Here is a 16,684-nt window from a genome sequence, read left to right as displayed (position 1 = left end):
TCTCCAACACATCTACTTCAAAACTTACTCTAAAAAATATTCTCGAAATATTTTTTTATTTTATTTATTTACATTTTTTTTAAATTATTAAATATATTTTTTTTAAATTTAGTGATATATTATAATTACATTTTATATTGAATATATTTAATATTATTTTTTTAATAATTTTGATAATATTACAAAAATGATTAATTTAATTATTTTAAATATATTTTTGAAATCTATATTATACGAATTGAAATAGAAATAATTTAAATTGATAAAAATAAAATTAATACATGATATTAAATTAAATAACATATTACAATAAATATATTATTGAAATTTATATTTGCAATTAAATTATCTGAATTTGAATTTGTATTTTTATTTTCACTTTGTACTTGAATATTTAAATATTATTCAATAAATTTGTGTGTTAGATGTTTAATTATAAAATTATTGTAAAATATTTTGTAAATTTATATAATTAAATATTTTAATTTTTATGATTTTATATTTAATTAATAAAATTATATAATAAATATTATCTAATTATTAAAATAATATAATAAATATTATACTACTATTTAAAAATATCTAATTATTAAGTTAATATAATATTATCATATTATTATATAAATAATATTTCTATAATAATATAAATATTTATAATTAAACAAAACAAAAAATTAAAAAAAGAAATAGAGCGGCGCTATTTTCAGCAGCTGCAACGCTATTTTGCTGCTTGGATTGGTAATATCCTTATAAAAAGCTTGTGTCCAATAATTTGGGTCAATTCTATCCTATTCGGAGATTTACTCCCTTTACTTTTTTCTCTTACACATGTCTTTTTTTTAATTATTATTATTAAATTTCACACTATTTTAACCAAAAATCAACCAAACTAATTTCGTTTTATATATATAACATGTGTTATAATATTATTATTATTATTATTCTCAAATTTTAAAACTTAATATTTATATTTAAAAATTACGTGAAATTTTTATTTGATAGTAAAATTTTTATGTTTGAGGTTTGAGATTTTTATTTCTATTATTTTTATTTTTGTGTTAGAATCATATAAATTGTAAAAAATCAATATTTTAAAATTTACTTATTATTATAAGAAATTCTATGTTCTACCCATTTATAAACGCTAATAAAATTATTGTAGCTATTTTTAAATGCTAGACATATATATTATTTAGTGACAGGGAGTAAATCTCCCGAAGTAGGATAGAATTGGCCAATAATTTGTTAATATGTTTGAAAACACATATAAATAAATACATGGGAGTAAGAGAGTATAAATCAATTAAGAGTGGGTCTCATGTGAGACCGTCTCACGGATCTTAATCTTTGATGGGTCAACCCTACTCATATTCACAATAAAAAGTAATACTCTTAGCATAAAAATTAATATTTTTTCATTGACGACCCAAATAAGATATCCGTCTCACAAATATGACCCGTGAAACCGTCTCACACAAGTTTTTGTCATCAATCAAAAGCTCGAAATATCCACAAAAGTAAGTTCTTATATTTTATGATATAGTACAAATTTTGTAAACTAATACTCAATAAATTAATAATCTCTATAGAATAATATTTTTTTAAATATCGGTTTGGGTCATTTTGTTATAATAATAATTTCAATAAGTTAATAAGATAATAATTTTTCAAATTGTTTTTTATAAATACATATTTGTCAATATTATAAATTAATAATTATCTAAAAATACAAACATAATTAATACAATTTAGTAAATTATGATTTTATTGTTTTTTCTTAAAGTTCAAATCTTGAAAATTATATTTATATCGTTGTTTGTGTATATGAATAATCAGTAATATTATTTAATTATTAAAGAAAATAAATACCACCTATTTATTTTGATAAATATACATGTACAATGTATTTATTTTTTCCATTAATTAAATAAACAAGGTATAGAAATTAGTAAAACACTATGATTTTTTATATAATTATATTTAAGGGAAAATTGCATTTTTTGTTGTTAGGTATATTTGTTTCTTTGTGATTTTGCTTTTATATGTTTTCAAATTTCAATTTTAGTCATTTATCTTCTGAATTTTTTATAATTTTATTATTTTTTATTGAGAACATTGATCATTGTACATAGCAGCACCGTATTGATATCAAAATCAACACCACGTGAATAGAAAAGAAGACTAAAAGTTACACACACAAAATAAAAAACGAATTAAAACTAAAATTTGACTACTTAATCAACCAAAATCGTAAAGACAAATATACAATATCAAAATGGTATTTCTTCTTAAATTTATTATAGATTATTTAGTACCTCTCTAAATTAATAAAATTTTATGTTACTAATATTATAAACTCATAAATGTTTACGTGTATATAGATAGAATTAAGTAATATTTTAGAGAAAAATTATACTTACCAAGTTACCAAATCCAAAAAAAAAAAAAATACAAGAAAACGCAACCATTTTTGGACTATTTTCCCGCTCTAATTACTAAAATATAATCATATATTTAAGTTGTGTATAATGTATAATTTTTCGGTATTGATTGCAATCATTCTCTTTTTTATTTTTAATCAAAGTCGTTCTTATATTCAGTGCAAAATATTATTCTTAATTTTCTTATAAATTACTCGAAAACTAATGTCATATTATGATTTAATAAATTATTTTTCAAATTCTTAAATACTAAAAACACAATTATATAACTATATATATATATATATATATATGAAGTATATCGTCATTCGCATTACCATTTATAATTATTTAATTTCACTCTCGTCCTCATACCCATCTAGGGGTGTTCATCGGTCGGTTCGGTTCGGTTTTCGGTTTTTTTATTTCGATTTTTTCGGTTTCGGGTTTACAAATATATAATCCGATATCCGAACCATTTTTCTTCGGTTCGGTTCGGTTTTCTACCGAAATGGTTCGGTTATTTCGGTTTTGTTACAATTATTTAAATTAATAATATAAATATATTAAAAATATAATATGTTTTTAAATGATTTTTTAGTAAAATATTTAAATATAAAGTACAAATGAATTACATAAACAACAATCAATTAAGTATTATTCAAAATAATTCTTCATTCACTAATATCATCTCAATAAATAATATAAAATAAAAATAACATTATTAATTTAATTAAATTTCGGTTTTTTCGGTCGGTTCGGTTTTGGCATTTATAATCTGAAACCGAACCAAATTAATTTCGGTTTTAACATTTATATTCGAATTATAAAATTCGATTTTCGGTTCGGTTTAGTGTTCGGTTTTTTCGGTTTGAATTTTCGGTTTTTTCGGTTTTTTCGGTTTTATCCGAAGTTTGAACACCCCTATGGGTGATGTTATTGCCACTTATAATTATATTTTTCCAAATTTGAATTATTTCGAGTAAGTCATGAATATTTATTACATTGTCGATAATAAAATAAAAATTAAATATAAAAATTATCAAGTTAAAATTGAAAAAATAAGAAAATATTAGAATCAATTTATCTTAAAATCATTAATTAAATATTAAATCAGATACAGGCCAATTCCGAATCAGACAGGAGTCTCTATTTCTACACCCAAAGATCTACGTACTCGTTCGGATGAAAAAATATATTCCGTACACTCCAATTGGGGATATCAGATTCTCTGCCGGTCCTTTGGTGGGTATTCCACTATTATAGCGATCCATTTGGATTTCTATCGTCACTGTGCAGGCATGGATTTGCTACTCTTCATGCCAATTCCCATGGCGGCAGCAACCTTGATTTCTATCTTGTTTTCTATTCTCTCCATTCGATTGTTCGCCAAAAAGCTGCACGAAAAGCAGGGGAAGAAAAAGTCCCATCCGATTGGGGGTACGGTTCTCAACCAGCTGATGAACTTCAATCGACTGCACGATTACATGACTGATCTTGCCACAAAGCACAGGACCTACAGGTTAATTGGGATTTCCGAAGCGAGGTTTACACTTCCGACCCGGTGAATGTCGAGTATATACTCAAAACCAACTTCGAAAATTATGGCAAGGTACACACAGTTACTTGTGGTAATTTTCAAATTTGATTTCGTGGGTGCTGCCGTGCTGAGAATCATCCTTCTGCTTAGGAGAGTTAAATTCTTGAAAAAATTTGGCAGTATTTTCGGTAAAAATGGACATTGTTTATACTCTACTAGTTTTTGGTGCTTAAATGGGTTCTTTTTGTAGCATTGTTATTAATTTACATTTTTGCTGGGATCAATGGAATTGAGCTGTAAAGGTTGTGAACTGATTTTCTGTTTCTTGATTCTATTTTTTGGATTTGATTTTGCTAGTTCAAGATGTTTTTTTAATGTAAATTAAACCAGGTATATGTATGATCCAGTAATAATTAAAAATAATTTTGATTTGTAAAATTATTAGGATGATAGCATTTAATATATTGTCTTCTACTTGTGTTACGTTTTTAAATTATAAAGATAAATCAGAGTAATTAATAAGACTTTTAATCATTATTAATATCTTTTTAAGTTCATGTTGCTATATAAAAAATTTAAAAACTTTAAAAATGTATTAAGGAAAAATTAGAATAAATTATATATACAAACAACCATTGATAAGAAGTTTCAAACTCACGACTCATCAAAGTAAAAATAATTTTGAAGAATATAAATAGTTAAACTAATAGATCAATATATTATTTGAAATAATAAAAGGAAGAACAATTTACAAATAAATAACATATGTGAAAATGGTAAAATGTGAAAGGCAAAAATTTATTTTAGCAGGTAGAAACGATAAACAGAAACAAACTACAAGTAGGGGCCTGTGACCCTAAAACGGATGCTCCAGATAGGACTTGAATGTTTTTTGTTTAGGCCATTGAGTTTTCATACAGTTAGCATTAGCTAATACAGGGGAATTTAGTTCTGGTCCGACTTACTGTGTTTTGGATTCAAATGGACTAAAGATTATGCATGAAATTTGTTTTTGTTTTTCTTTTTGTTTTTCGGGCGATTGCTGAACTTGCCACTCGCATTGTCCGCTGATTAGGATGATAGTAGCATATCAGTTACGTTAGATGCATGGAAATCATCTTTGCCCAGAATTCTGAACTAAAGTTATAATATAACAGGAAAAATAACATTTAGAAGGAGTATTAAGTCATAGATGATTCTGAAGTAGATGTAACCTTGTTTACACTTTGTGTTACTCGAGTTTAGATCCCCGCAATGTTTAAAGTCAGGTGTTTTTTATATTCGGATGAATAATGTAGTGAGTAACTACTATGTTGGGTTGGAACTGTTGGTATGGTCCAAAGTAAACCCTTGATTTGCACAGTTTCAAATCCAGATTCGTTCATTTTATGAGTTGCCAATATATACTCTCAACGCCTTTGTTTTCTCTCCATATTAGTATACTCCTTTTTAATTAAAACAATTGCAGGCACTTCATGGTTATTATTATATTTTAAATCTTTGCAGGGAGAGTATAACTGTAGCATTTTAAAGGATCTATTAGGTGAAGGGATTTTTGCTGTTGACGGTGAGCAGTGGCGAGAGCAGAGAAAAATATCGAGCCACGAGTTCTCCACAAGGGTTCTAAGAGATTTCAGTAGTGTCGTTTTCAGGAAAAATGTTGTAAAGCTCGCCAAGATAGTGTCTGATGCTGCAGATTCCAATCAAGAAATGGATATCCAAGTGAGTTTTCTCCAAGATTTTCAACCAAACTGATGAATTTTAAAAAGAAAATCCACTGACTATCGTGATGTATGCAGGACCTTTTTATGAAGTCCACTCTAGATTCAATTTTCAGAGTTGCATTTGGAGTTGATTTAGACAGTATGTGTGGTTCAAATGAAGAAGGTACCAAATTTAGCAATGCCTTCGATGATGCGAGTGCAAGGACTCTTTGGAGATACGTGGATGTTCTCTGGAAGATTAAGAGAATTCTCAATCTTGGTTCGGAAGCAAAATTGAAGAAACATCTTAAAGTGATCAACAAATTCGTTAATAAGTTGATCTCTAGCAAGACCGAGCAAATGAATAAGTCCCCGCATGAGGCATATGTTCGTGAATAAATCTGTAGTTATTACAGTTAAACATAGAAACGGACCCATGAATTTTACGAGTGGCAGTAACTTAGGTTGCATTTGGATTGATGAATTTGGATTTGCTAGAAGATTTTAAAATAAAGCATTTAAAATCCGTGGATTTGAAATGACTAGGTTTGGGGGTGGATTTTAAATTGAAGCAAAAAGGTAGTTAGCTAAAATAAGGGATTTTATACCAATTGGATACAATGGATTTGAGGTGTGGATTTAAATCTTTCAATCCAAACACAACTTTAGGGTATTTGAGGATAAAACTTGACATTTCTATAAAAGTCATAGGCAACTGCCTTGCTCACCTCTCGTTAGGTTTGCCCCTGGTTAAATGTTGTCAATTTCTTAGCTATTATAATTTGTTTGACAGATGCAGTTGAAAAAAGAAGACATTTTGTCGAGGTTCTTACTGCTGCCCAATACCAATCCTAAATACCTGCGAGATATAATACTGAACTTTATAATTGCTGGGAAGGACACGACAGCAACATCTCTGTCTTGGTTTGTTTACATGCTTTGCAAGCATCCTCCCGTGCAGGAAAAAGTGGCTCAAGAAATAACTGATGCAGTTGGATCAAACAAAGTGACAAATTTTTCAGAATATACGGATATGTTGGATGAAGCAGCTCTGGAGAAGATGCATTATCTGCATGCAGTGTTAACCGAAACTCTCCGACTATATCCTTCAGTTCCGGTGGTAAGTCCTGAAGCTGTTAAAATTTTCCTCTCAAAATCCCTATCTTTCTCGAGTATTATTGAAATTAATCTATTAGTTTCCAAGCTTTTAGCTAAGATGCCGAGTAGCAGGTTTCGTTTTTCATCCAAGGCATATACAGCCACAATTGAGATTTTTTTTTTATGAATAGGATGCAAAACAATGCTCCTCAGATGATACTATGCCAGATGGTTATAGTGTGAAGAAGGGGGATATGGTGGCTTATCAACCTTATGCAATGGGAAGGATGAAATTTATATGGGGTGATGATGCTAACGAATTTAAACCCGAAAGATGGCTTGATGAGAACGGCTGCTTCAAACAGGAGAGCCCCTTCAAATTCACTGCATTCCAGGTTAATTATTCATATTCTGTTTGTGCACCCAATATTGCTTCTCCTGGTGAATTACGTTTTATATGCCATCATCATGCTCCTAATGACTATCCATTATGTTGGCTCATGACCTGTCACGTAAATCCTGAGTTTTGCTATTTTAACCCTATGCTGCTATGCACTTGGATTCAACAGCCTAAGAGTAGTCAAACTTTCTTTCACATTCACTGTGGGTATGTGGAGTATCAGTGTTTGGTTTGACATGAATCTCTTCTTAATTTTGGTCTGTTTAATTTAGTCGCGGAGCCATAAAATGAACACGGGGGAGACAAAATATTGTTTTGCTGCATCACTGAAGGAGGAGTCGCCCCCTGTTGGCACGCCTCTCCAGGAGCCACTGGTTTAAGTTAATCTTAGTCTCTCCATCATTTTTTGATTTTATAATTGGTATCAAATTCTACTTTCTCCTAGGTTCCTGAACTAAGCAATATTACGGATCCAGAACATCTTAAATTCAACAGCAACTATTTTGAGTCTGATTTCTCTAATCATTCATAATTATCCCTGATATAATTGAATTGAATGTATACTTGTGATCAATCAGGGTGGACCAAGAGTTTGTTTGGGGAAGGAATTTGCCTATCGACAGATGAAAATTTTCGCGGTAGTTCTGGTAAAATTTTTCGTCTTCAGATTAAGTGATGAGAGAAAGGAAGTAAAATACAGAACAATGATCAATCTTCACATCGATGGAGGGCTCCATGTCCATGCCTCTCACAGAGTCATACTAACGTAACTGTGAGCAAGAATCCATGCATCCTACCTAGCTTGTGAAATATTCCATCAAGTTTAATGCACTCATACGAATCGAATAGAAGTTTATATTAGGCAAGTACTCTTTGATGAGAACAACGTCGGACAGCCTTGTTGGAAATTCGATTCGACGCGAATGAAAATTGTGGTTTAAATTCTAAAAAAATGGAAAATGTTGAATTTGAATTGAGGTACAATCATATTTATAATTTTTTTTGTTTTTTCACCTTTCCTTCCTGTGGAACAAGAATATATCGTACCTGGTTAAATCGTTCCAGATTGTGGAATAATAAAACTGAGCCAATCATGTAGGATACCGGATCAGGAGCATAAAGTTTTTCATGAAATATGAATTTAATAATTGATTAGTTCATCCATCCCGAATATATTAATTAATTTATTTTTTCACACATTTAAAAAAATTATTAGAAAAACAAAATTCATATAAAAAAAACTTCGTATTTTACATTTATTTGATTCATTCAAAAAATAGTTTCATCAAATCTCTTTCTTTCATCCATCTGTGTTTTTTAGGACCAAAACCCGGGGAGATGATTGGAATTGCAAGATAAATGAATGGGCTGTACTACTTCGATGAAACTGCTTGTAGGAAAAATAAAGATCATGCTGTCATGCATTAGGTAGCTTTAGTTCCACTTCTGTCAATGATCAAGTAATGTTATGGCATAGACGATTAGGACATCATAGTTTTCTGTATCTTAAACACATATTTCCTGCATTATTTAAAAGAATTAATTATTCAACATATCATTTATGATACATTTTGGATAAATTTTAAAAACAAACGAGAGTTTATGTCCAAAGTGAAAAATATCATATCATTATAGAGATATTCGACTTCAATTATTCACCACCTCTCCCATCCGTGAAAAATTGGATGTTCCATTTGCCAACTTTAGATCATTACAAGTGCCGTAATTTTTTAAATGAAAAAATAAATATAGCAGAAGAATACATTGAACTTGAAGCTCAAATCCCAGATTTGGGTTGACTTTGTATTAAAGAAATGAGCTAGTATTCAGCTATTTTCTGATGAAATGCCTAACTTTAATCTAAGTCCGTATTACTTATGCACATCAGACTTAATGAAACCACAATTTGAAGGCTTCGCTTAATGAGCCACCCTCCCTACCTTGGAGACCTTGTATTCAATCCATTTTAATGTATTTGTATTTTGTTTTGTTAACCATTCATTTGTGGGAAAATGAGTTGTTTTGATTAATTTTACACAAATATGAGAGTTGGCCCAAAGCTATATTCTAAGTAGGCGTGGGCGTTTATTTCCGGGTATCGATACCCGATCCGATCGGGTCGGATATGTGTTTTAAAAAAACGGGTTCGTCGGGTACCCGATACCCGAAAATAATTTTTGGGCTCGGATTCGGGTATTGGGTACCCAAAAATTTTTAAAAAATATATTTATGGGTCTATCCATCTAAATGGGTTGGAATAGGGAATCTTTTTGTCTTGAAAAACAAGTGTAAAATTTCTGTTTCTCTGAAGTTACATGAACCAGAACCAAAGCGAAGGAAGCAATCAAATTCTGTGGGTGGGCGCTAAAATTTCAAGTTAAAAACGCTTCATTACATCTGATATTATCCAAGTCTTTCTTTATTTCATGGCATTTTTGGAACCATGCCTATTGTTGGAATTAGTGTTATTCTTTTACCCATATTTTGTTGAGTGAGTTTCATGTGAGACCATATCACGGATCATAATCTGTGAGATGGGTCAACACCACTCATATTTATAATAAAAAGTAATAATTAGAATAAAAAGTAATATTTTTTCATGGGTGACCCAAATAAAAGATTCGTCTCACAAATACGACCCGTGAGACCGTCTCACACAAATTTTTGTCTATTTTGTTTCAAATTTGTTACCTTACCAAGTATAATTTCTAAAAAGGATGCGGTTTGTACGAATAACAATAATGAATTTTTATCCTGTTATGCATTTGTTAATCGTTTTGATCCATATAAATATTTATTTATAATAAGTTCTATTTTTTTAATCTGTTTTCAGTATAAAAATAAGCTAAATTTAAGGATTATTTTGTTTTTTTGTGGCTAGTCATAACCCGATATAATGACAAATGACTAATCATAAAATGATAATGACATGATATTTTATAAAATGTGAAAAATATATGTGTTTTTTTAATTTATTAGTCATAATATGATATAATTACTATCCATAATTCGATATAATGACGTGATTTTTTGTGAAATGTGATATATATATATATATATATATATATATATATTTCAAATTTAAAAAAAAAATAATTTTCCAGGTACCTGACAATCGGGTACCCGAAAATACCCGATCATTTCGGGTACCCGACTACATGATCGGGTTGGTGTCGGGGAGTAAAATTTGTTAATCATATTAAACCAAGCACGATCTCGACAATTTAATAAAACAAAGCTCAAGTATAAGGATATTCGATTTTTGAGCTTGCAAACATGTTCTTTATTTGGCTCTCGAGCTCGAGCTCGGCTTGTTTAGATGGCTCGTAAGCTCGAGCTTGGCTTATTTGTTGAGTTGACAAATAAAAATAATAATATTAATCCCAGTGGAAGGAATTGAACATAAATATATTTAATTTTTAACAAACTCGAATCAAGCTCAAACTCGAGCTCAATTGTATATTTTACGAGCTCAAAATTAGTCAAACTTGTTAAACATGATAAACGAGCTATTATTGAACTATGATTGAGCCCGACTTGATTGTCACGATAAACGGACTTTTAACAAACCGAGTTCGAACTTTTTGCGAGCATGATAATTTCAAAACAAATCAAGCTTGAGTCCGGTTATAAAATCTCGAATCGAGATCAGTTCGAGCTCGAACCTCTATCAATCTTAAACTTGATACTATTTGACTTAGATTTAGATAGTGTACATCTTAGATTCCAACATGCATGCCCTCTCTTTTATTTACCGGTAATAAGTCATCAACTAATGGTGGACTCGCTACAAGTGTGAGTGGTACGTACGTCATATCGATCAATGTGTAAGATATCGAATTTGCAAATACTTCGGTATACTCGGAACAAATTGCATAGTTAGAGTGAAATGGCCTATGCAGAGTCGGCATCGTAGCCAAACCATGTGGGGCTACTTTTTAAAGAAAGTGGGCTAAGTGAGCGGTTCACAAGCCATTTGGTGTGGGACCATGCACAACATTGATGAGTAGGGTAAAATCGATGGAGCTGCCTGTAACACTCTCTTATTGGTCCTTATTTGGATAAAATATTCAGATAATCAAGATTTATCATTCTAAAACAAATCAAAAAATAATCTGCATCGAAGGTTAATAAAACAGTGTTCCATTGAATTACATTTTGAAAAATCCTATGGATAATCACATAATACCACAGCACCCTTTTTCTTCTCTTCAAACCAAAATCATGGCTTCGCCAAAGAATCAAGAATTGGGAGGAGAACAAGTGAATCCCAACATTGGATCCACCAATTCCAGCACCCCGCCGCCGCCCACGATTCATTTATCTCTTAAAGAAGAGGAACCTGAGGAGAAACCAGCTCCACCCTCGGCGATAAAATCTTCGAGAAAGGACCGACACACAAAAGTGGAAGGCCGTGGCAGGAGGATCCGAATGCCGGCCACGTGTGCCGCCAGGGTTTTCCAGCTAACCCGGGAACTTGGCCTTAAGTCCGACGGAGAAACCATACGTTGGCTCTTAGAACAAGCCGAGCCGGCCATCATCAATGCCACCGGCACTGGTACCGTCCCCGCCATAGCCATTTCAGTCAACGGCACCTTAAAAATCCCAACCACCGCTCCAGTCGCCTCCGCCTCCTCCACCGAAGACATGACGAACCGCAAAAGAAAGAACATCGACGTAAACACGACCACAACTAGTAACCATTTTTCCTCTACGAATGCTAACAGTTCTGCAATCATTTCAAGCAATAACGCTTCGATTTCAGCTCCGTTAATGTCAATAGTACAAATCCCCACCATGTGGGCTATACCAACAGTCATCACAAACAACGCGAATTCATCTCCAACTTTCTTCGTACTTCCACCAAATCAAAGCCCACAAGTTGTGGCATTTCAGCCCTCTGCTGCACTCAATCTTGTGAATATTTCGGCCTCTGCCAGGCCTGTTTTCGCGTCCATCGCCGCCACACAACCAATTGTCGTTACTGCCAAAGGTGTTAATTATCTTCAGGATCCCAACGCTCCAATTAGCAGCAGCAGTAGAATGGGAGCCCCGGTGGAGAAACAGAGTTTGCCGAGTTCGAGTCATGGTTCTGGATCGATCAGGACACATATGCTGAGGGATTTTTCTTGGGAAATTCGAGAGAAAAAGGAGTTCACTTTTGTTCCCACTCGTTCGGCAGAGCGCTGAGGACCGATTTCTTGGGCCGAACATGAAAAGTTGGTAGCAAAAATCGCTTTCTTTGTCCTCTGATCTATGAAATTTATAATCTTACCCACTTCCTCTGATCTATAGCATATTTGATCTATGAAGTTAAGCAAATCTGATTAATTTCATATTCTTCGTTTTTGAAAGCCAATATTTTAGCAACCTTTCAAATTTTCTATACATATAGTTTGTCCATGAATTTGGCCATCTAGAAAACTGATCTTATACAGATTCAATCACCTTCCCTCTTAACATAAAAACTCTCGCTCGAATCAAAATGTATGTGTATATTGAAATAATAACAGATGATTATTAGTCATAATTCAATCGTAAAATGATTGATATGTTTGGAGTGCCGTAGTAATTTTTAGGAATTGTGATCCGAAGAAAGAAGGTTCTTTTCTTGGTAGACTATGTCTCATGTGAGACGTATTACGAATTTGAGTGAGTCTCATGTGAGACCGTCTCACGGATCATAATCTGTGAGATGGGTCAACCCTACCCATATTCACAATAAAAAGTAAAACTCTTAGCATAAAAAGTGATACTTTTTCATGGGTGACCCAAATAAGAGATCCGTCTCACAAATAAGATCCGTGAGACCGTCTCACACAAGTTTTTGCCTACGAATTTTTATCTGTGAGACGGGTCAACTCTACCGATATTCATAATAAAAAGTAATACTCTTAGCACAAAAAAAATATTTTTTATTAATGACTCAAATATAAGATCTATCTTATAAAATACGATCCATGAGATCGTCTCAAACAAGTTTTGTTTTTTGATAAAAGGAGCAATTCGCACGTGTTAATCGAATTAAGTTTCCGTGGGGCCCACAGACATATTGTTTACCTGTTTAAACATTGAGCAGGACCCACACTTCAGAAAGGTGTTAAAAAAAACATTTTTAAAATTGATGTTTGGATTTGTCGAAATACTATTTCTTTAAATATAACCTTTTTTTATTTAACAAATACTTAAAAAATTCAATTTATAAGAAAAGAAAAAATTCAAGAAAATATAACAGACAATGAAAAGTTACATACAAAAATATGATGTTTCCAACTTTCTCCTTTATTCATAATCATTTTTTATATTTAAAAATTGTTTTTCCAAAATTCAAGTAAATGTTTTACCCATTTCCCAGAAACGACAACAAGATCAATAATTATTTTTATTTTTTACAAAATTTATATCACGAGTCCCTTTTCTAATAAAATAATAATTGGTGTATAAAATCTAAAAATAGAAAATATTGCGGTGAGGGGAGATGTGCCATGGCACCGTCGAGGTGGGCCCGCATCCGGGCCTATATGTTATCCACTGACAAATGGACCCCTACACACGAAGTTTGTGGGCTTAAATGGCGTGGCCCGCTTCTCATAGTTCAGGGGTGTATTTGTCCTTTTGATGCTATTTTATTAAAATATTAACACACGGCCATTTCTTATCATAAACTGGTTACACAACTAAGGTTATGCTTGCAACATTATATGTGTAAACTCTGGGGCCACAAATTGTTGTGATACTGTTTTATGAGTTAATTTTATGAGATGAATATTCAACCAGATTCAATTCATGAAAAATATTACATGTTATGTTAAAAGTTTTACGTTTAATTTTAAATATGGATCGGATTGACATGTATAACGGAAATAGATCTGTGAGACCCTCTCACAAGATACATATTATCTTATATAATTATTATCCTCCTTGATATTTATTTATTTTTCTATACTAACATATATTGTAGAATTCTCAAAGAATCGTTGCTGAAAGTGATGGATATTTCAAACATACAACCTTAATTTTGTCTTCAACCCAAGGAAGCGCCACCTCTGGCATAAAAATTAATATGTGGGCCTTATTTGTTGTGTAGAATGTGGCCCGCAATGGTATGGACTATTGGCCCATTACTGAGTGGAGAGTGGTCCACATTTGAACCATATTAAAAGTGGGCTACACAGCAAACTACCAATGACAGGGGCACGAACTTAAATGCTCATTTACCTCACAGCCCAATCAGTTATCTTGGTAACAGCTGAAATGTTTGATTTGATCTTAATCAAAAGAGTTTGTTGGAGCATGTATCAATTTGTGGTTTTGCAACATGTACCCGGCAGAAATTTGAGGAATGACCTCCTCATAAATCCACTTTCGAAGTCTTACTTTTCTGTTTTAAAACCAACCCCTTTCTAATTTTTTTCCTGCAATTTAGTGGACCTTACTATTTGAGTTTCAAAGGACTAAAGGAAAAGAAACCAATATACACAAATTCCATGCTATAGAAGTTCAATACATGATCAGCACATCCAGAGGGAACAACAACCAATGGAAGAGCTCTCATCCAGAGGGAACAACAACCAATGGAACAGCAACCAGTCGCAGTTCGTTATCCCCATGTACACTTTGATCAGTCCTGGTATTACTATTCCTTTTCCTTTTGCACTATCGTTCTCTGGATGTGTCTTGTTTCTCACGATCCATACTTGAACAAGATGTTTCATTTGTGTTCAGGGGAAATATTACTATTGCCAAATTAATGTTCAGAATGTTTACGCAGTTCCATAATTTCACGGATGTATGCTTGAAGAGTGTCCCTCTGTACCTGTCCATTTATTCAAATTTCTTGTACAATCCGAGATATGCTATATATAAGGGGGGCTATTATGGGTTTTTTGTTCACTTACACGCTGAGTTTCGTCGCAAATTTCCAGTGTTGAGACTCTCTGAAACAAAATTCGGCTTACTTCTCAGAAAGGCATACAAAATGCATGAGTGGAAAACAAAAAATTGCAGCTTTTAGTTGTCTGCTTCCGCTTCTCTGTAAAACAATCAGAAAGTTCTTTTTCTTTTTTTTTTTCCCGTTTTTCTCAGTTTTGTATTCCAAGTGTTTATGTTTCTAATTTGCCCTGAACATCTCTGGAACTACTTGTCCGATAACAAAGTGGAGAAGAAACTAATATTTGATTGGGGTGACATATCTGCTAAAAGTCACAAGAGAGAGCTTTTAGATTTGACTGATCCTGCAATGCTAGCTGCGTGTCATTCTAATGCAGTTTCATCATTTTTTGAAATTATTATCATAGGTTGAGTATCTTCCACTAGTGTCACCTCTTGAAAATCGGAAGCAAAATGCTATGCTCAGAGGGAGAGTCCTTTGTAATTTTAAAATTGACCACTCTCTCCAGTTTCAATCATTGACCTGTACAAATATGGCAAATTCATACTTCTATTTCAACTTTACTATTATACTCAATTATTTTTTGCGAGGCTTACATAATATATGAGATTAAATGCAGACTGGTCATGACATTACGAGAGCTCTCAATGTATTACAGACGTGATTTGATGCTTTTTTCGAAGGCAGAGGAGTTGAAGCAGGTTTTAGTCACTTTTGTTGGTTGCCTGTATAGCCCGGTCGAATCACTCAACTCACTACGATAATGTGTGCCTTATGAAATAACCAAATAAATGGTAGTTTTGTTCAAGGTACTATGCATGACCATTTGCTAGCCTGTTTTTCCCTTGGTTTTCTAAATATAGATGTTAATGCAAGCATTTCCTTTTGCCAGGAAAATCCATCTCTGTATATGGTAGAAATGGCGTGGGTGGAAACAGTAAGTTATGAGTCTTGCTTCATTCTAGTATGGCGGGCTATTCTAAATAATATGATATTATACCTATAACGCATCGAAATTTCAGTATATCGATTTTTTTTTTTTTTTGGTGTCAGAACAGTCGTATCGAAATTTTGGTATACCGAGATATTCAGTACGTTATTGGTATTATTTTTTGATATCGAATTATTTGATACGTTATACGTTATTTGATAAGGGCAAAGTTTTGCACTTAAATTAACCAATGAATCGACATAAATCATGCTAGTGTCGAACAAAATTATACGATATTTGATGCGGCTTTATACGTACATCGAGACCAAGTGGACGGAGTCTCATATTTGGATTCTAGTGTTCCTTTCTTTTCTCTTCACAGTCTCTTAGTATGAGCGATGCCGTTTTGTTGTCATGAACTAACCTATTTAACGTAGTTTGATCGAATTTATATTTATGAATTGTTGATTTATATGTGTGAATTTCTTCTTGATTAAATTTTTTTTTTTCAGGATTTTATTGCATTCGATTATTTGATCAATAATTGGACTACTATATTTATTTGAGATCTATCAATCCGGAAATGAGATTCAAATAGAATCGTAGGAAAATATATTGTTAGTGTTTATAAAGTTCGTCAGGCCTATAATTCTATCGAACTCAGTAAAAGAATAATTGTGCTAGTGAATTATTTACAAGGA

The 16,684-nt window shown here is 32.2% G+C and overlaps 1 protein-coding gene and 1 pseudogene across 1 annotated transcript; both read left to right on the top strand.

Moving 5' to 3' along the window:
• The first annotated feature begins 3,574 nt into the window (after positions 1 to 3,574).
• Positions 3,575 to 8,134, top strand: LOC140814545 (cytochrome P450 704C1-like; annotated as a pseudogene).
• A 3,145-nt stretch (positions 8,135 to 11,279) lies between these two features.
• On the top strand, positions 11,280 to 12,549 carry LOC140814083 (transcription factor TCP9-like). Its single transcript, XM_073172948.1, has one exon. It carries the CDS (start codon positions 11,332 to 11,334, stop codon positions 12,349 to 12,351), a length of 1,020 nt encoding a protein of 339 aa, XP_073029049.1. The 5' UTR covers positions 11,280 to 11,331; the 3' UTR covers positions 12,352 to 12,549.
• The last annotated feature ends 4,135 nt before the right edge of the window (positions 12,550 to 16,684 follow it).

Source organism: Primulina eburnea, chromosome 15, assembly GCF_022965805.1.
Source record: "Primulina eburnea isolate SZY01 chromosome 15, ASM2296580v1, whole genome shotgun sequence".
NCBI lineage: Eukaryota > Viridiplantae > Streptophyta > Magnoliopsida > Lamiales > Gesneriaceae > Primulina > Primulina eburnea.
The sequence above is the reverse complement of the archived record's forward strand: the minus strand, read 5'-3'. Positions and strand labels throughout refer to the sequence as shown.

What these genes read in the sequence shown, in the direction of transcription:
- LOC140814083 (XM_073172948.1), top strand. Translation starts at nt 11,332, where the DNA reads ATGGATAATCACATAATACCACAGCACCCTTTTTCTTCTCTTCAAACC.